The sequence below is a fragment of the Falco naumanni genome, chromosome 2, assembly GCF_017639655.2.
Source record: "Falco naumanni isolate bFalNau1 chromosome 2, bFalNau1.pat, whole genome shotgun sequence".
Taxonomy (NCBI): domain Eukaryota; kingdom Metazoa; phylum Chordata; class Aves; order Falconiformes; family Falconidae; genus Falco; species Falco naumanni.
The window spans coordinates 14,570,968-14,591,667 of record NC_054055.1 but is presented as its reverse complement, the minus strand read 5'-3'; the positions used below and the strand labels follow the sequence as shown (position 1 = coordinate 14,591,667).

At 37.4% G+C, this 20,700-nt stretch overlaps 1 protein-coding gene across 6 annotated transcripts in view; it reads left to right on the top strand.

The window, feature by feature from the left end:
* Positions 1–20,700, top strand: part of FRY (FRY microtubule binding protein) — a 217,443-nt gene that overhangs the window by 95,766 nt on the left and 100,977 nt on the right. For all 6 annotated transcript variants that reach the window (XM_040583936.1, XM_040583935.1, XM_040583933.1 and 3 more), the window contains exons 4-11: positions 6,495–6,634; positions 8,755–8,845; positions 9,251–9,330; positions 9,449–9,529; positions 11,164–11,332; positions 13,693–13,785; positions 13,880–13,978; positions 16,506–16,607. In XM_040583936.1, coding sequence (XP_040439870.1) covers positions 6,495–6,634; positions 8,755–8,845; positions 9,251–9,330; positions 9,449–9,529; positions 11,164–11,332; positions 13,693–13,785; positions 13,880–13,978; positions 16,506–16,607 — 855 coding nt within the window. The remainder of the gene's footprint in view (positions 1–6,494; positions 6,635–8,754; positions 8,846–9,250; positions 9,331–9,448; positions 9,530–11,163; positions 11,333–13,692; positions 13,786–13,879; positions 13,979–16,505; positions 16,608–20,700) is intronic.

The following is a 20,700-nucleotide window of genomic DNA, read 5'->3' as shown; positions in this document are numbered from 1 at the left end:
TGTTGGGAATGTTTCCCTTTCCAGGTTTCACATTGTTATCTGCTTGAACAGCATGATCATTTTGAGAGTTTAGTTCTCCTGGCATTGTGGTATGCCTTTGTTTGGGAGATGGGACCTGAAACTGGCTAATGAGCCTGTTTTCAAGAACATAGTTCATACTTACCAAAATAATTCTAGTTTGGCTAAATTGTAGTTAGATTTTCATTTAAAATTTTGTAATACACTGTAGAGATTTGATAGAACTCAGCTACAGTAGAGGCAGGAAGATGGAGCAAAAAGTGTTTCTTGGCACGTTTGACTCAGTAGATTAGGTCAGTACATCTCAGTATTACAAAGCTGCTTTGCAAATGATAACATGTCAGTATTATAAAGTTGTCATGAAAGTATGAATAATTTTGCTGACATTAAAGATGAAGGTGTGGTCTACCTGGAAAATTCTGAAGATCATGATTCCACATGATACTAAAATCCAAGTAAGAGGACATGTGCTTTTAAATCAAACCATTTAAGTTTTCTTCTTTAAGTTAACTCAAATATTTAAAGAGTCTGTGGGTTAATGTAAGTCCAGGTTGATAATCCCTTGCTTCTCCCTTTCAGGTATGGTGGAAAAGTTTGGTGTTTATTCCTGAAACACATAAAGTCATCTAGCAAAAACAGGAAAGGGCACACACATGACATTCCTAACATTTTTACTACAGAAACCAAGAAAGAAAACTTGGAGAACCCTCATGAACAAACGTTTTCAAGGGGTGTCTAACAATTTTGACTTTCAATTTTAAGGCATCAGAAGTGACACTCTGCCAAAGGAACCTTATTTTCTTTTTTTGACTTTATCAAAATTATCTCTGTTCAATTTGAATGAAATTGATAGGTGATGCTGAAGTGACCAGGTCACTAGTCACTTTAAAAGATCTGAGCTGCATCCTCTAACTGTAAATTAAAAAGCACCAAAACTAAGGCGTGACCTGATTTAAAATTTGCCTTTTGCAATTCAACTTCAGAGGTGGGAAAAAACATCCAAAAAATGCCCCTTTACAGTAACTTAACGATGAGCAGAATGGAACTTTAGCTACCCAGAATAATCAGCATCAAGTTTAGCATTGACACCCCTGAACCATTTAAAACAGGTATGAAAGCACTGCTTACTTCCCCTAAACAGCTTTACCTTTGGCTCTCTGAGAACCTGCATTTTTCCCTGCCCATTCTCAAATACATTTTAGGAATGCTGGTTGTTATGGCGGTGATGGATCCAGCGTCTAGGGACCTAGCTATACACAGGCCGAGCAGTTTCTTTCCATGTGGATGTAGTGTCAGTGCCTCCTGTTAGGCAGACAGTATTGTCCTGTGGGCTCTGTCTGGCTGCCAATTGCATCACCCTCCTGAAAATCATAACAGTGGCTTGAGCAATGTATGAAGTAATCTTACTTATCCTGACTTGCAGAATGTCTCACCATTAGCCTTACAAACTGGGTTCCTTACACTGACTGTGTAAAGGTTGTAGGTGTGCATGTATATAAATATACAGAAAATTATGTAGTTTTTTCATATGGTTTTGTATATCTTTATAGTATATTTAAAATTATGTTTATAAGTTTTTGATTAGACAACTCTAGTTATCTGTTGGCAAAGAGCAATACTGCTCTAGCATTAGGATGCTCTGTGTCCCAGATTACAGAGATGTTATTAAACATTGGACTACTGAACTATGACTTAACTTTCTATTACAGGAAACCATAAAGTTGCAGTACATGGAAAGATCAAAAGCTAGGGTGAAAATACCCATAATTATCCAAGAGGCTTATCCTTACCCAAAGACACATTTTTATTAGTCTTTCTCAGCCCCTACTGAAGTATCTGCTGTTCTTAACAAGGTATATAAATGTTCTATGAACTGACAACACTGGAGGCAGAAGGGAACTGTGTAATCTTGGATGAACCTGCAAACATTTTTCCATATGAGAATACAAAATGATTGAAAAGTTTTAACTATGGAAGTGAAAACTTAACAGCATGGCTTAGTTTTCATATGAAACTGTCAGTATGAGGTGCCTGTTGCAGAGTTTCAGCATAAACTGCACAAAAATTTGTGCTTATTTTAATTATACTACTCTCTTCTTAGAAGTGCACTAAATTGAAGAATACAGATTGGAAAGCTAAAACATTTAATGTTTTATATACTTTCAGGAGATGGAAACAAAAAATGGGTCAAGGTAAAAAAAGGAAAATAAAAATAATAAAAAATGTGGAAAATACAATTATACATAAATAAGACACTAAGCAAAATACTAATGATGAAGTGTCCCTTTTTCATAACAACCTAGATGTGGTAAATGACATACTGATAATTATTCCCATCCAATATTACATTTGTTAGATGTAGTAAGTAAATAACAGTGTCATAATCATTGCAGTAGCACTGGAGTTAGACCCTTTTATGTTTTCCCTTTCCCTGCTTTTTGCGCATTGTCCTTCACCAGCAGAAGGGCACATCATACAGGAAGTATAAGAAATGGTGGTGATGAGGTCATAGAACAACCTTGGCTCCTGATCAGAAGTTCACGTTCAAGCAATGTGTAAAGAAGTAAATCTGAAGGCAAAATTAAAGATAACACATTCATAACTGAACTTGCTGCACACTAGAAATAAATGGGTTTTCATGTAAACTGTTATCCTGGTAGTAAAATAGCTATAAACAGTGCTAATTTATAAGCAAGCTTGGTGAAATTCCCCATTTATAAAACTAGGGTATTAAAAACTCCAGTTTTTTTCCTTACAAAACCCAAGGTCATAAATGAAAACTAGTGAGTCCAGCTTAATAGTTACCAGTTTTAACCATTGCCAGGGAGATTTAACTTCATAGCACTGTCCAAAAAAATGCTTAGAACAAAGATGTGGATGAAAGGAGATCTACACAAATGCAAATGTAAAACTTGCTCCTAATGTTTCATTTTACAGATTTTTCAATTAGAGTTGACTTGTCTGGAAATCGGTCATTAGCAGAAAAGAAATGCTTTGTCTCAAAGGGTCCAACAGAATTAGAGCATGTAGCTTCTTTGATTAGAGCTTGGGGCAGTTCAGCTCTCCACCTTCCCCCTGCCCCAGTCTAGAGTATTAGGAATAGAAACTGTTAACTTTATCTCCTTAATTTCATATATTGCTTATGAAATCCTGGTCTTATTGAGGTCCATGACAGTTTTGCTGTTGATTTCATGGACCAAGGATTTCATTGCAGCTGTTACTTTCCTTGAATCTGTATTGTTTGTAATTATGGGGCTTTGTTATAGACATGCGTTAAGTGGAAAAAGCATTGAATAAAGGGAGGACATTATTGCATGGCTACAGATACACAACATTTATCAAATTCTGCTTTCAGTAGCGTTGATAGAAAGTATAAAATCTCACCCCTAATGTCCATTATTTGCAGTCTACACAAGAACAATTTGAATACGGAATATGCAGACACTGTGCAAATAATAGATTAAAAAAAATAAACCAACCCTATGCAAAAATGAATACTGCAATTCTGCATTATTAAAACAGCAATAAAATGCACATTTAGCATACATATGAAATATATGGTATAGGAAAAAAATGCAGACCCAAGAAATTAATGATACTGTTGGAAATTGAATGCAGTTTTGAATATGTTTGCTGTTAAAGCACATAGAAATTCATATGTGAAATACAAAAAGTAATCAGCATCTATCTGCTGTCAGTAAAAACATTTCTTATATTTGCATTTTGACAATATAGCAAGACTTTATGAAAGTGTATAACTGTAGCAAACTATCTGAGCAGAATTTCATTAAATTTACTCTTATATATTAGTCCAAAATAAATATTAAGCCTTTACATAAAGTATATTTAATGCTCTGTGAACACAAGTTTTAAACAGCTCCCTACTTGTGCAGTTTTCTTACCCTTAAGCTATACAGTAGGTAGTTCATTTATGATAGGAGAACATGATCGTTTGTCCAACAAGGACATATTTGTACATCTGTGCACTCCCTTTCAGGAGCAGCACAGAGCTAGAATTCATCTCACTCCTGGACTTACTTCCAGTAAATGAAAGGGTTGAGTAACCAACACACTGGCTAGACTTCCCTCCCTTCCTGTTCCCTGGGAGCCAGGTCTTTGCCCAGTCCACCCTTCCTTCCTGTCTTAAAAGTGCAATGACAGAAAGATTTTTAAAAAACCTATACTGACCTTTTATCACCACTAAAGACATACACTGTAAATTCAGCAGAGAAAGTATGGCTTGAGGACATTTAACAGGAATCACTTTGACTTTTTGTGGTGAGTGAAATTGAGTAGCTGGGATTTAGAGAAGAACATTGATGACCATGTTAGTAAATGTGCAGGCAGACCTGATTGAAACAACTTTTGACTTGCAGTTAAATATTGTGATCTCTTAAAAGATAATTAGATCTATTTTAGTAGGGCCTGTAGTGTCAGGACAAGGGTAATGGTTTTAAACTAAAAAAGGTAGGTTCAGACTGGATATAAGGAAGAAAATTTTTTTTACATTGAGGCCGGTGAAACACTGGAACAGGTTGCCCAGAGAAGTGGTAGGTGCCCCATCCCTGGAAACATTCAAGGTCAGGTTGGACGGGGCTCTGAGCAACCTGACCTAGTTGAAGATGTCCCTGCTCACTGCAGGGGGGGTTGGACTGGATGACCCTTAAAGGTCCCTTCCATCTCAAACTATTCTATGATTCTGTGATTCTGTTCTAGCCTTGCCCAGCAAACCCTTTCTCACTGCTTCTCATAATTAACCATTGTTGCACCAGCTTCAGAAAAACTGTAGGAAAACAATAGAGAAGTCATTGAAATGTCTAAGCATTCTGACTTGGTAGTGGTTAGTTTGCACTGACACTAGTTATTCATGTCTTCTAAGTATTTATCTGAAGTCTTACGCTTGAAGGCTTTCATATAATTGAGCCTGGGTTGCTGAAGTAATTCTTCATGAAAGGCCTCCTGTCACTTCTGCAAGCAGTGCCTTAATGCCATACTCCACAGCAACTTGTTTTGTATTTCAGGTAATAAAATACATGGGAAACACTGGATTGAAAGCTTTCCTAAAATACTACTTTTATGGAAATTTATTTTTACAGGGGCAGTTGTTATAGCTTTGTAATGCTTCATGTTTTATTTTAGGCCATAATACCTGAACAATAATAATACTTTATCCCCAAATTGTCTCATTAACTTTAGAGTCACAACATCACTGTGACTTAATTAAATTCTGAGGCTGGAAAACGAAAAGAGATCAGAGTTATTGGTGTAACTGTCATCCACAAAAGTTCTCGTTTAAGGTTTTAGTAACATTTGGGAATTGCATGTAAGGTGCTCGGTCTTGCAGTTTTGCTCTTAGTCACAGAGTTCACACAAGCTTGGTCTTATATGAGACATTAAAATCTGCTGTTGTTCCACAAGCACTGAAATGTGCTGGTTTAAATTTAAGCAGGTGGATAATCCTGACAAAGTTAATCACGTAATCAGTGTACTTGACATGAACTACATACTTCAGCACTTTGCTCCTGTTACTCAGCTTTTCACAGGATCAAGCCCTGCATGATCTTGAGGTGGTGACAAATCTTCAGATCAGTAGTTTATTCCTATTTTAAATAGTCATTTTCTGTTTTCTTAGAATGTACACAAATGCTGTAGCTGTGAACATTCAGTTGCAATAGACATATAATCCTCTTGTAAGATAATGGAAGTTTTTTCACCGCAGCTTTTATCTTTTCATGTTTTGCAGGTTTATGATTTCCTGTAATAGGAAGTTTAAGTCACAGTTAATTAGTTACATGTTCAGTAACATTTCTGTAATTGGTGACACAGTTTATACTGAGCAGTAGTCTTCCTTTCCAGTATGCCACTAGAGCTGCTAAATCAGTAACATTTAAGGAATAAAGACCCAGAAAACTGCAAATATTTTCCTATACATAAAAGAGAAATCTAAGTTACCATGTTTGTTAGCCTAATAGTAAGACAGATGCATCTGCATATTCAGTTGATTAAGATTATTGCAGAGCTTGTAGGGTTTCTCAGTGTATTCTGAGAATGGGTGGATCAGCATCCAGCAGTCGGATGTAACCCATGAAGACAGTACCTCTGATTCATCGCTTTTTCTTTCCTTATAATGTGCTCAAACTCAGATCAAAATTGTGGTAACAAATTAAAATAAACCCCTTGAAAAACTAGATAGTTTTCTGGCAAGTTGTGAGATGCGATACACAATTTTAGTGCACTTTTAGTATCATCAATGGAAAGACGCTGTCAGCATACAACCCATTGTATTTCTACTTATGTTGCAATAGGAAGTGCAGAATATTAAGTTACTGCTTGTACCATGGGTCTCAAACATGAGATGAAAACAATAAAGAACATGTGTAACCATTGAATTAGTTTTGTTTTTTTTTTTTTTTTTTTTTAAGGAGGAGGAGAAACTTGAATACCAGTTGATTTGTTGACTTGTATTTTCCCCATAGGTAATAAGCTCAATGAGCTCACTTTCAGAATATTGTCTGCCCTCTATCCTGCGCACTTTGTTTGATTGGTATAAAAGACAGAATGGCATAGAAGATGAATCTCATGAGTACAGACCAAGAACAAGCACTAAATCAAAAAGGTATGATTTTGAACATGCATACATACATTATTGACAGATTCTAAGGTAGAATGTATTAAGATTTCACCAGTCAGCTTTTGTGAGGTTACAGTTGCTTGAAAGTTGTTGTAATATTTTTCTGCTTGTTCCTGGAACTCTTATCTCAGCTTCTAGATGGATGGAGTAATTGTGTCTTTAGAATTATGGTCCTGATAGTTCAGACAGTTCCTTACTGCTGTTTCGAATGCTATAATGTCATTTAAATAGTGGTTTGTGTAAGCTATGTTTGTTGTCTTTACCCATGTGAGGAGGCAATAGTTCTGTGACACTCTGAATTTTTTATATAGCTTTCTGCTTAGTCATACAAATTTCACATACACCTATCCTCAATCCAATAATTTGTGAATCAAAGAGCTTTAGCAACATTGACTTAGATCTTGAAACAAACAAGCATACAAAAATAAAGTCCCCCAAACAAATTTATTTGTCTCTTATGATATCAGTAGTTCCTTAGTAATAAGGCAACACATTGGTCTTGTTTTATATCGAGATCTGACAGTAAGGTACAATTATTTTCTTCACGCTTATATTTTTTTCTGAATACTTTGGTACTACCTTTACACTTCAGTGAAGCAGCAGGAGAATCAGCACGGGCAGAGCTGATGTTTGGAAATGCATAGGCAATTTTTCGTATTAGTATTACATTATAATCCAGTAACTACTGAAGGCAACAGTTGCTGAAATGAAGGGTAGGAGCTAGGTTAAATATCAAGGTAGGCATGAACCTGAATAAGAATCTTCCAAACTCTTCATATCAGTAGAATTAGGCAATATGAAGGCCTGGATGAGATTAATCCTTGCCTTGAAGTGCCTGTTTCTCTTGACTTGTTGCAGGACCACCTGCTCATAAATAGATGTCTTCAGGAGCTCCACCCAAAATCTAGTTGAAAGTCAGCTTAGCAGTGAATGAAGGCCATTCTATCAATTGACAAAGTTACAGAAAGGACGTAGAACCAGTCCTTTCTCCAGTTAATGTGAAACCAAGATAAACAAAATGTGTGTCATTTATTTCATTGCTGATCAAGCAGAACTCTTAAATGCGTGTTTTATTACAAGCACATATGTACAATTGAAATCACTAAAGTTCTTAAAGTTGGTAAGAATTGTGTTGAATTTATGCAAACAAAAATCTCACTGAAATCAGTGGTAACTTCTTCAAATGGACAGCAGAGTTGTCTCTAACGTTTAATTTTACAAAAAAGTAATATGTATTTCATGTTATCTTTTCAGTACAGTTTGAAACTGTAATCAGGTGATCCAAATGGATACTTTTTGTATGTTTTTTGCAGGCTATGCACCTCAGAGATTTATTCCTCTTGGTTCTTCTGCACAAGGTTTCAAACCTGGAGTTTGAAAAACTTTGATCTTTAGTGCTATCCCACTCCTTGTTTCTCCCTCAAAAGATGGAATGTTTGAGAGAGAAGCTGATGATCCCACATCACTGCACCTTTCCCTACATCCTAATTAAAGAGTAGTGAGTCCAGTGTTCTGTGGGTTCAGCTTCAGCAACCTGCACATTTGAATGTTTGACATCTGATGCCAAAGTTAAAAAAATAACAGTGAAACAGTTTTAAAAAGAGAATGTAGTTTGGTTATGATTTCTCCATCAGTACTTCTAAGGCATTTTTCAAAATCTGTCAGAAGTCTAAATATGAATGTGATAGCACAAAATAGTTAATTACGTTCACCTCCAAAGTGTGAGAACTGTCTAAATGGTGCTGTCAGCAAGGAAATTGAAATGAAATCCATTTGTTAGAATATAGAATCCAAAAGCTTCCTTGTTTTTGTTTTGGGTTTTTTTCTTGAAAAAGTTTTGTGTTGATCTTAAACTGTAAAAAAGAAGGAGGCAACGAAGCATGACATATAAACATTTGAGAGAAATTGAAAGTAACAAGTTAGATTAGGTCTATTTATCTCAGATTTTAAGAGCATATTAGTGCGTTACTTTCTGAAGTGCTGGACTGCTGTTTAAAAAGTAGAACACAATCCCCTGTTAAATGTATTTGTGTAATTGAAGAAGGCATATAATACAAATTATGATATATCTCCTAAATACTGTGTTTCTTGGTTTGATTTTGCAGTGATGAACAGCAGAGGGACTATTTAATGGAGAGAAGAGATCTGGCTATTGATTTTATTTTTTCTTTAGTATTAATAGAAGTTTTGAAACAGGTATGGAGTTCTTGAATTATCCATTAACTAATAAATGATGGAAATTACCAATACAACTGAATTTTAGGATTCTTCTTTCTTATTTCCATCTTTAAGAATCTCATAAAAACAAGAGATACATCCTACACGTGTTCATTGCTGTCTTTCTTGCACCTCTACTATACATAATATTCTGTGCTCATACAGACTTGACTTTGCCAAGTCTTTGGAGCTCAAGTGTTTCTCTTCAATACTAAGCAAAATTTAAATGCCTGGCTCATTTCAGCCGTTTTGTTACCTAGATGCTGTTTCAGCTGATACCGTATTTCTGTATGGGAGATACCGATGAGTAATACTAGCACTAAGGTATACAGCATGAAATGTAATATATGTGTGTGCTTGTTATGTTTTATTTTGTGTTTTCAGATTCCACTTCATCCTGTAATAGACAGTTTGGTAAATGATGTTATTAACTTGGCTTTCAAGCACTTTAAGTACAAAGAAGGGTAAGGCTCTTTTTCATACAAAAAATTCTATGAAAATATTTACTTTCTTAATTTTTTAATAGCAGTGGTTTAAGCAGGATGCTTTCTCAGCCAAAAATTCTTTCTTGTCTCTTCCTAGGTACCTTGGTCCTAACACTGGAAATATGCACATTGTTGCGGATTTGTATGCGGAAGTAATAGGTGTTCTAGCTCAAGCAAAGTAAGCAAAACTGAATATCATATTTCCCGCATAATCTAAGAAGTTCTACTTACTTAGCATGTGAATTTTCTGATTTTCTCACTTTCTTAAAAGGCAGTGTAGGAATAAATAATTTTAGCTTACTGGCCTCTATTCATCCAGGTGTTCTAGAGCATAGAACTGTAGGGAGTCACAGGCTTTCTGCATCTAGTCTAGTGATACTGAGTAAATTCAACTTGACTACAGCAGCATTGTTTTACTTATCTCAGCAGTGACATCTGTGGAAAGCTCAAAGGGCTGAAGATAGGTATTTTAATTAATGTTTTTCTGTATGGTATTTTTTCTCTAGCTAGACAAACCAAAAAATGCCTATCCTCCAACACAGGAACATTTTTAAGTTTCTCTGCAATTATTTCAGTTCAGAACTTAATGCAAATGCTTCCAAGTCCTTCATCCTGCACTTCTTAGAGCAGATGACATAAACCACTTTGTGGACCAGGTCTGAAATTTTGAATCTGGAAGCAGACAGATTCAGAAACTCATGTACCCAATACAACATCCTACCATACGCTTACACCACAAACTAAGCAGAGAGTGAAATTTACTGCCCCAACACAGTGATCTCTGTCTCCTGACTTCTTGGTGTTGCTGAGGGTGAGTCTGGCTTTACAAAACCAGTCAATTTAGGTTGATGTAGCTGAAACATTTGAGTTCCAGAAAATCACACAACTTTCACAGACTTCAGCTAAGGTCTTACCTGGGCTTCTAAATTGGCTGGGCCAAAGGCAAAAGTGGAAGTGACATCTGGATCCAAAGCTTCATGTTGACTATCAAAGATATACCTGTTCTCCATATTTTTTTTTGTTATCCCCATACCTCCTTTTCTTCTTCAATTCTGAAGGGCCTTGCTGAGATGTTACTGCTGCTTATGGGCTTCTTCCTGCCAACCTGTTTCTTTCCACTCTCCTGTGTTCTCTGTCAGAGGCGATAAAAAAAGGTTGTTACATGCTGCACTTGCCCGTGAAAATGACATTCTTTTCCTTTTGTCTCAAAAAGGATAGGAGGTCCTGTGGGATGATCTTCCTATATGTTATTGTTATGGACAGTGTGTCTCAAAAGACAACTGCAATACATTTGTGGGGGAGATCAAAAATTGTCACAGGCTTTTCCATCCCAGGTTCTTGTAGTTAATGCTAAAGTGTTACTGTGATGGCTGTGAGAAAAAAAAAAATATCTGAAGGGAGGAACAGCCTATCTGAATATTTTTGTGGTTATCATTTAAGCATTTTCTTTTGAAAACATTGCATGTACTTGCAAGAAAACTATCTTTCACCTTGTTTTTTTAAAAACATGTAAGGGTGTTACTCTAATGATATTGTTACTTCTTATGTAAAAGAGAGGCATGGTAAGAAAATAATTTGAAAGATGTGATTATCTAAAGGAACTAAGATCAGGCTGTATGCTTTGCTTTCTTTTCTGAATTTATCAGAAGTGGGAAAAAAACTAAACAAAAAGAAATCCATTCATTTACTCACTGAAACGGTATATTATAACCAAAGTTGAGTCATCTTTACATTTTTCCGCATTTATATACCTTACAATACCTTTCAAAAATTAATGTGTAGTATTTTGTACTAACTGATGTGAATTCATAGATTTCCTGCTGTAAAGAAGAAGTTTATGGCAGAGTTAAAAGAGTTACGGCATAAAGAACAAAGCCCATATGTCATTCAAAGCATTATCAGTCTTATAATGGGAATGAAATTCTTTCGAATTAAGATGTATCCTGTGGAGGACTTTGAAGCTTCTCTTCAGTTTATGCAGGTAAAATTCTTAAGTATGTAACTGTGATTCCCAGACCTTTTAGAATGGGCTTTCCTCTATCTTTCCTGTAATACTCCAGGAGATTTTCCATGTGTCACTCCCACATAAATGTATGAGCAACTACTTTCTGCTTGTTCTGAACCTCAGCACTCTGGAGTGTATCATTCCATACAAACTTTTCACCAGCTGTATACCCCTAGTCCCTGCATCTCATCCTCCAACAGAAAGAGATTCTGTTCTGTTAGACCCCTGGACCTTCCACACTGCTGTCCCGCAGCTGTTCCTTGCCCTGTGTCCCTGCCTAGCTATGTTTCCCTGGCTGCTTACTGCGTCCAAACTGAATCTTCCACCATTGACATAGTTGCCAGAGCGGAGACAAAATTCTGATGGTGAAAAACACAAAGAATTGAGACAAAAGCTGGATGTGTTGCCTCCTTCCACCACACCTTCACACCTCTGCCTGTAGGACACATTCTGTACCCATCTGGTTTGAAAGCCACTAGTACAGAGCCTAGTTTAGCTACATGAACGCTTTAAAATAATAGATGACATCATTTTATAAAAGCAAAGAAAATATTTTATGTTTAAATATTTTAAAAGTCCACATTCTTGCTGGTACTGTGCAATGGCTTCCGTTCCCATCAGCAAGCTTATTTAGCTCAACCTTTTTATTCCTTTCTTTTTTCTTGGGATCACCCTCATGGCTACATGGTTTGTAGCCACTCATCCAGTAAAATACATGTTTTATATAAACCTCCATATAAAGAACAACTTGTCAATGGAGTGAAAAATCAATGTCACATGCCTACAAGTAAGGATTTGACATTGGAATACAAATACACAGGTGTACATATTTTATTTCAGTTTTGCAATATGTTTTAAATCGTATTTAAAAAATATTTTAACTACACAGAAACAGCTCATTTTGCTTCTTACCTTACACTTCATTATACAAACACAAGTGTCGACTTAATGTAAGTTATCCAGAGCTGGCAAGATACAAAGTAGTGTGTGTTCAGGGCACATGACTAGTAAGAGTGAATGACTTTATGGCACAGCATGTATCCCATGCTGGGATCCAGTGTTCACTGCTTTTGAAATTGGTGGTAAAGCACCTGTAAAGTAGAACTGAAAATTTGGATGCAAATGATCTCTACCTTCCTTGACTACAGTATCTCAGCTCAAAACTAATTCTTATAAATATTACAGTGCATTATAAGATGCACTGTGTATGTAGGAAAACTAATTTTGCTCACTTTGGTGAAATACAGTTCAATTCCTAGGGTCATTTGCCTGTTAATATAAGTATCTACATGCAGTGCTTCAGCTACAAGCTGTGTCACACCATCTCCGCTTTAGTAGAGAGAGACACTTTCAAAGGGTGACCTAATCTCAGGAGCGAGCTCCAGCACGGAGTGCACAAGCAGCTCAGGAAGGCTACTGCCTTTGCATAGGAGCCTCAGCTGTGTAGCAGAAACAGCTGGAGTGACTGAAGCCATGTGCTGTAGCATCCCGATTGAGACAGGAAAAATTATATATGGTCTAAAGTGTAAACTCCCATACATGCATTTGCAGTAAAAAGGGTCAATGTGGTCCTTCCTTGTAAAGTCAGTGCCTGTTTTGGCCTTGGACCCAGAGGGGAAGAAATGACTGGAGCAGCATGATTTGTCATCCTCAGAGAGGTTGTACGGAAACACACAAGTGGCTGACTGCTTATCTCCCCTACATCACCTCCTGAGCAGCACAGCTGTGTGGATAGTAGTTCCCTGCATGTTTAGGACAAAAGTACATTTTTATTTTCTCTCTCAGCCCCCATTTGCAGGCTGGAAATTGTGGTGGCTTGCAGTACAGGTCTCTTCCTTCACATAGGACAGTCCTGTTTTGACCCTTAATCTGCAATGGATCCTAGCAGTGGAATTTATCCCAAAATATTTAGTAGCATTGTTCCTTCTCTTAAGTATCTTAGCAGAGAGGTACGCTCCTTTTATGGCTTCTCAGGGCACTGTGTAAAACAGTCCGTGGTGGGTATTACTTCTGCTTCTGAAGGTATACACAGGGAAGGCATGAGGTCAGCCCCTGAGTCCAACTCCATTTCCATCCCCAAAGCACCACTGAAGACAGCTGGAATCGGTGGAGAGTTTGTGGATTATTATGGCTAAAGTAACAGATCCTTGATCTTGACTTGTGTCCTGCATTGTGCTTGCTGCAAAATGCAGATTTAGAAGTTAATGGACAAATGTTTTCTGTGGAATTTGCAAGATAAAAATAGTCACTGACACTTGATGTGCATTCAGCAAACATTTAGAGGGCTTTTTTCCAGCTGACATGTAATTTTTGTTTCTTGTTTTGTTTTGTTTTAGGAATGTGCACATTATTTCCTTGAAGTTAAAGACAAAGATATCAAGCATGCACTGGCAGGACTGTTTGTTGAAATTCTTGTCCCCGTAGCTGCTGTGAGTTTATTTTTCAGGTTGTTCGCATAATTGCTTTAAACTGGATAAAACAGCTTGTGAGATAGTGTTTTATTAACATGAAAATTTCTTTCAGGCTGTTAAAAATGAAGTGAATGTCCCTTGTCTGAGGAACTTTGTTGAAAGCCTGTATGATACAACACTTGAACTTTCCTCACGAAAGAAGCACTCATTGGTGAGTAACCCTAAGAAGCAAAGGCTAAAATTCTTGGTCAGAAATATCTCTGAGCAAGACTCATGGGAAATTGCAAAACTCTTTCCTGTGTCGGCTTTATAACCAATACATTTCTATTTGCAGGGAAGGTTACTGTGATTGCAGAAAATAATTGTATTTATTTTATTGAGATTATGATATAAATCAGTCTGAATCAAACATGTTTTCAGCGTCTGGTTCTGTGATTATCAAATGGTGAGGTTTTCTCATACTTGATATGTGTAAGCATTAGGAGGAGAGGGGAAAGAATAGAGTTCACTTCTTGTCAAGCAAGAACAAATGAGGCATGTGTGAACAGTGCTGTCACGGAGCTTAAATAATACATTGTAGGAACAAAAAAATGTATAACACATGCCCTTTTAAATCTGTAACTTGGCTACTGTGCAGCTCCCTATTCATTTTTTTTTCTTGTGAGATGAACAGTGGCACTGCAGTGTATTTTTAGAAACATGAGTTGATCTGAATTAAATGAGGATCTGAGTCAGTTTGATGCTGGCCGCCTTAAGCAGTCTGTCTCTCCAAATGGGTCAGCGCACGTCAGCAATGCAGCATTAGCTAATCCGTTTTGAAGTCTTGGACCTTTTAAGTAAAGAAAGTTGTCATTTGTCCTCCTTCATTCTATGGGAAAGTCAAAAAGACTTCCCTGTTCCCAGTGCTCTTAGCAAATGCTGGTCACTAGCACTAGTGAATCTGCTGGGAGGACTGCAGGACTGTGCTTGAGCGCTCTGCTGTAGTTACACCAGTCCCAGGGGGACTCAGAGCATGCCCTGGGGCGCAGTCCTGATCCGGTTTGAATTAGTGGGAGTCTTGGGATGGATTTCTGATTTTGCTCTGCTTGTGTTTGTGTGGCTCCGTTCCACTCTACTGAGTTAATGAAACATTGTTGAAAGTGCAGCAGAGTAAGAGCTTTGCTGTACAGTTTTTACACTAAATAGAACTTCCTCAAACTGGTGGCCGTACTTGCCAAAGTCAATAACTATGTGCTTGGGGAGGGATTGCACAGCTGAGGCTTTGCATTTGATTGCTTGTCTACACATACCACACCGGAGGCTACATAGTTAAAAGTGACAAAATAGAATAAATTCTTGTGAGGGTGTGATTAGAAATGCAAACATTGCAAGAAGGAGGAGGAGGGGAAAGGCAAACAGCTGGCAGAAATAGCTGCAGTGCATATTTCCAGGCTTCCAGGAAGAAAGCACACTCTTTATGGTCTGAAGAGGACCTTCCTTACCAAAATCAGCATTTTGTGAATTGGTGCACTCACTGTACAGCAGAATCGGGGCATTCATCTTGCCTCATTTTCTATCTAAAAGTATCTCACTTGAGCTAGTTGTAGAGATTCTCTTGGTAGTGAACAGAGAGAATGAGGAAATTTGGGAGATGATTTGTATCTCCCCTCCTAGGGTTCTTCCTTAGGGATGGGTTGTAACTCATGGGATGTTACTAAACTCTGTCATCCTGTCAAGTACTCAACTATTGTAGTCATAATGTTAATATGGCAAGAAAGTCTTCCATGAGAAGACTTCAGTTATCCTCCCCCATAACTATTTTGTGTATGAAGATTATAAAAATAAAAATTAATATACATTTGACATTTGATCAAGTAACTAGGTCTAACCTAGCTATAGACAATTTATGTTATAAATTACAGGAACAGAAATCGGGGTTCACAGTGTATTCATACTTTGAGCTGCGACTGAAGTTAGAATTTTAGGGTTAATTTTGAGAACAGCCGGTCTTTAAGATGAAGTTACCTTATTTTTGACTAATAACTTTTAAATTCCTGATTGGGTATATTAACATGATGACTGAAACAGAGGAGTCTTGCTGAAATAGCAAAGTTAGTTTCAAAGTTAATAGGTGATTTTTAGCTTCCTTTTTTTAGTGTTACATTTACAAGGTGCATGTCAAAGTAAGTGCTGACGAAGAGACCAGGTTTCTGTATCTGAACATCTTCAAGATGTTCTGCCTTGCTTCTTTTTATTTTTCACTTTGCAAGATGTAACTACCAGCAGATCCAGGCATTGCCTGTGTTTTAAGACAATTCTTTAGCATGCTTGATACATCTCTCAGTAAATATTGTGCCTGAAGGTTTTGAGTAGTAGACATCTAAGCTTTCAAAAGTTCCAGCAATCTCTGTGGGTCCTATTGTTGTTATAATAAGGTGTAGTTGTTTCCATGCTATCATTTCTCAGTTAACTGACAGAACTTAGCCCTGTGAGCCTGTAAAATTGTGTCCCATCTTTGGATTCATTATACTGCTATAAGTAGACCATTTGGTTGGTTTTAGTTCATCCATAAAACATATCTGTAACAGCTTTAGAGAAAGGTTCCTTTTAGATGGTACTACTTAACAATGTGTTTATGTTAGCTAACATGTATTGCACAAAACAGAGGAGTTAAAGCGTTAAGTTTACAGTAGCTCTGTTAAGTTTTGAGTTGTGTAGACATGCAATTAATATGGTATCAACATCCATTTCCTATTTAGGCTTTGTACCCTTTGGTGACCTGCCTGCTTTGTGTCAGTCAGAAGCAGTTCTTTTTGAACAGATGGCATATTTTCCTCAACAACTGCCTATCCAATCTCAAGGTTAGTATCTTCTGGTTTTAATGTTGTATTAAAACTTCAGTATGCACTATTGATCTATTGCAAATTCATATCCAGTCTCAAGGTTAGTATACTCTGGGTTTAATATTGTATCAAAACATTAGTATACACTGTTGATCTGTTGCAAATCCATTTTAGGTAAATGTGCTGGATTATTGCTGTTATCTGATTCCATACATAATTTTATTCCCGACAGTACTAATTTTTTAGCTGTGCAGATCTTTTTGAATAACAAAAAAGTATTTGTGTGGCCTGTTTGAATTTCTACTGTTTCTCAAATTCAAACCAAGCCTGAGTCAAACAGCTGTGAAATAGGCAAGATTATTGATGAAAGTTACTAGCTTGAGTAACATGCCAAAACTGACCCAATATTAACTTGCTTTTTTTCACAATGGCATTCTCAAACAATGCACTTGTTATTACTTTATCAGAATGGAACTAGTTGCAGGACACTGATTCCATTGCCTGTTTCACTCTGTTAAGTTTAATTTAAAAAGCCCTAAGTATTTTGCTTCCTCCATGTATCTATTTTTATTCTTTTACCATTTGTTACATCTTTGAAATTTAATACTAACAGTCCACTGCAATCTGCTGTGGTTCCTGACCAGAACATACTGTTCAATAGACATATGCTAGTTATCATTACCACTCCTCCATGTTTCTTTTTCTTGTGCAATAACTCATATTCCATTCTGCACTTAAACCAGTTCCATATGAAAGGATGGTCCTGTGCCTACCAGAAAAGGCCAGTGTAAGAAGCACAGTAAAGTGGTTACCTCGAATGAAGGGCCTCTGAACTGCTGCTTGATGATCCAGTGGCTAGGAGGCTTCTGCAGACAGCACAGATAGGACATGCAACCTCTTTCTCAGCTCAGAGGCAAACTGTGGAGGGGATCTCTGTTCTCCAGAAGCTGAATTCCCAAGCTTGTCAACAAAGTATACATTGCATTCTTTATTGCTATTGCTCTCTTGCTCTCCTTTTCCTCTGACTTAATGAAACAATTTTTATTGATTCTCTTTATATGAATCCTGCTTTTAGAATACCTTTTCAAAATGTTCACAGTCTGTCTGAAGATTTGTTTCCACCTGTACCTGAATTAATTAATTTTGCTGAAAATGTATTAGGACCTTATTTACAAAGAGATTCAGAAAATAAACATGTTATGGCAACTAATTTTATGAGGTTTTCTGAGGTTATACAAGTGTTAGAAAAGGCAGCTACAGCTGTAAGATCACTAAGGAGCCAGCTGGGAATGTAAACTTTCCCAAAAATTAGGGAGATCCTGACAAATTATTTGAAACCATTAGAGAAAATATAATGAAAGTTGCTTCTCCCTTAGCAATTGAATATCAAATTTGAATTCACCTTGACACCTGTAATTCATTGGTGTATACTTCCATTCATAGGGCTCATAGATTAATGTGGTGGCACTTCAATCTTTAGTTTGGGGAGAAGGTAAGGTAGCTGAATACATGCCTAAATTAAGAATGTGGTTGGCCACTCCCTCTCAGTACAGAGGAAGAGATGCCCTAACCGCTGAAGCAATCACTTCACCAATCAGAGTGCCACCCCAAAGCCCAAACCAAACTCACACAGCTGGAAGAAGAGCTAGATCAACAAGAGGGAGAAATCATTCTGTTAGAAAGAGTTGTGCACAATAGGACAGTGTATGGAACTCCATGATGTTGCGGGGGCTCCCATGAACCATGTAATGGATCAGATTTTTCAAGAGCCTCCACATTCCACAGAGCACAATGTCCTTCCCAAAACCATTTGGATCAGGTTTCTCAAGAGCCTCCACATTCCATAAAGCAGTCTCCTTCCCAAAACCATTAAAGTCAAGCATACACTAGGAAAGCTAGAAGTCTTCTATTCTAATTTCTAATTTAGTATAAACTGGCAAATCTCTGATCTTACAGAAGCAAACTTTTCTCTTGAATTAATAAACGAGACTCCTGCCAGGATATGGAAATACTTGACCCCAGTCAAATTCTGGCCAAAGGGCATTTCATTCCTGTTGAAAGTGGTGTAAAAGATAAGAAGTATCCTGGTTTTGAAATGCAACATTTATTTTTAACTAAACTTTATTTACAAGAAACTGTTCAAGGCAGGAATTCTGTATAGGAGAGAGTCAATGCACTGTGTTTCATTTAGAGGCAAAATTTTCCAGTGAGAGCAACAGTTCCTTGTCTCCAAACCACATGGGACAAGAAGAAAGCTCCAGTACAATTTGAGCCAAGGGTGCAGAACTTAGTTTACAAAGAATGGGTCAAAAAATGTCTGCATCAGGAATTAACTCATGGATACCAACGTAATATCCTATTGACCTAAATGGGCTAGACCTAACGCCATATTATTGGAAAACAGAAATGGAGGAATTAAAGACTCTTGGCAGTCTGGTTGCTCCTCCACCAATTACAGAATAAGAGATGGAGGCTTGAAAAAGAAAATTCTAGAAGATCAACAACAACAGATAAAAGCCAGCAGCACTTATCAATCAAGAAGCAGAGCAGATCCTGGCATAGCTCTGTTGCCACCTGCTCCCATGTTCAAAAGGCCCATGTCAATTTTGACAAATTATTCAGCACCAACAGTGATTAGGCCACTGCCAGCAGTAGGAAAGGAACCACACTGAGCACCAATACCTCCTGTTGGGAAGGTGAAGAAGATGTCAGGTATACTAGGCTAAGTGTTCCTTGTCCTAATGGGATTACTGGCTGGGTTTTTCTTGACCAAAATCCTCAAAATAGTAGAGTCTCAGCTGGTGGTGGGCTTCCTTCAGCTTTCCAAAGGGAGACATGCTGTGTGCTTTCCAAAGTACTGGCACCCAGCCACCATGCACTTGCACAGATCTTGCCTGTGGACATGCCCATGATTTTCCTGGATGTTTCTCAGGCGTTTTATCATCTTCCTCTTAATCCTGCTTCTGCTATGAAGCTTGCTGTTTCTGATAGAAAACTGGTCTGCTGTTTTCAGAAAGCTCCAATGATACCGGTCTCAGCCTTTTTCTCCTCCATCTCTTCTCAACTGCCCTCACAGCTGAACTACCTCATCGCTGGAATATTTGAACTTTTGCTTATAGGGATGACTTCTTCCTCTGCCACACAAGCTCTCGTTACCTTAACTCAGTTAGCCACAATGTCTGCTGTTTTCTTGAAAGCTTTGGGGTAAGAATAAACTTTGATAAACATTCTCTGTCACCTGTTGAAGAAATCAGACTCTTAGGACTGAAATTTGCAAGGACTGACATGATGATACCTCATGAAAAATGGATTGAAAGTTAACACATTATTAAACAAATTGATTGTAACAAACGTTACAATTTTAAAATCCTGGAAAGATTAATAGGCCACATAAACTTTGGCATTCCTTTTACTACTTATTCTAATCTTGCTACAATCATTGTATGCTGCTATAATAAAAAAAAAGGAATTTCAATTTTCTGTTCCATATAGAGCTTTATTGTATAAAATATGTTGCCAAAGAGTTAAATGGAAATTGCAACCTGGGGACAGTATTCCTATTCCTAAGCTTGTGACAGAGGTCACATTGGAAGTTGGAGCCATATCCCATATTATCAGGAGATCGTCTTCCTTCCATTTTATAGGACCTAGACCAATGCACACTGAAGAATTATTGATGGCATTGTTTGCAGTTTCTTTGATCAATGAGTCCACATTTGTCTGCAGACAAAAAATCAGCTCTTTGCCATGAAGATTTGCAAGGCCAGGCAAGTCTTACCTCAGGTCAAAGTGTACTGGACTCCGTCAGAGTTTAACCCAGCAGGTGGCCCAACACACAGGAGACCGTCTGATGGGACTGCATACACTTGCACCTACTCGGAAAGCCCTTAAAACTGCCACAGAAACAGAACACTGCAGATGACCAGAGACCCAAAGACAATCTTGTACTAGTTCAAAAGTTTCTAAAAATAAACAACAATCCAGACAAATAATCTCATTCCGTCCAGTTGATCCCAGATGCCGTGTTAATTAGGCCAGCCTAAGCATCCACAGATTTTTGTCATTTTCACTTTTGAATATGTGCGGTACATTTATTTATCTGCTGTGTTTT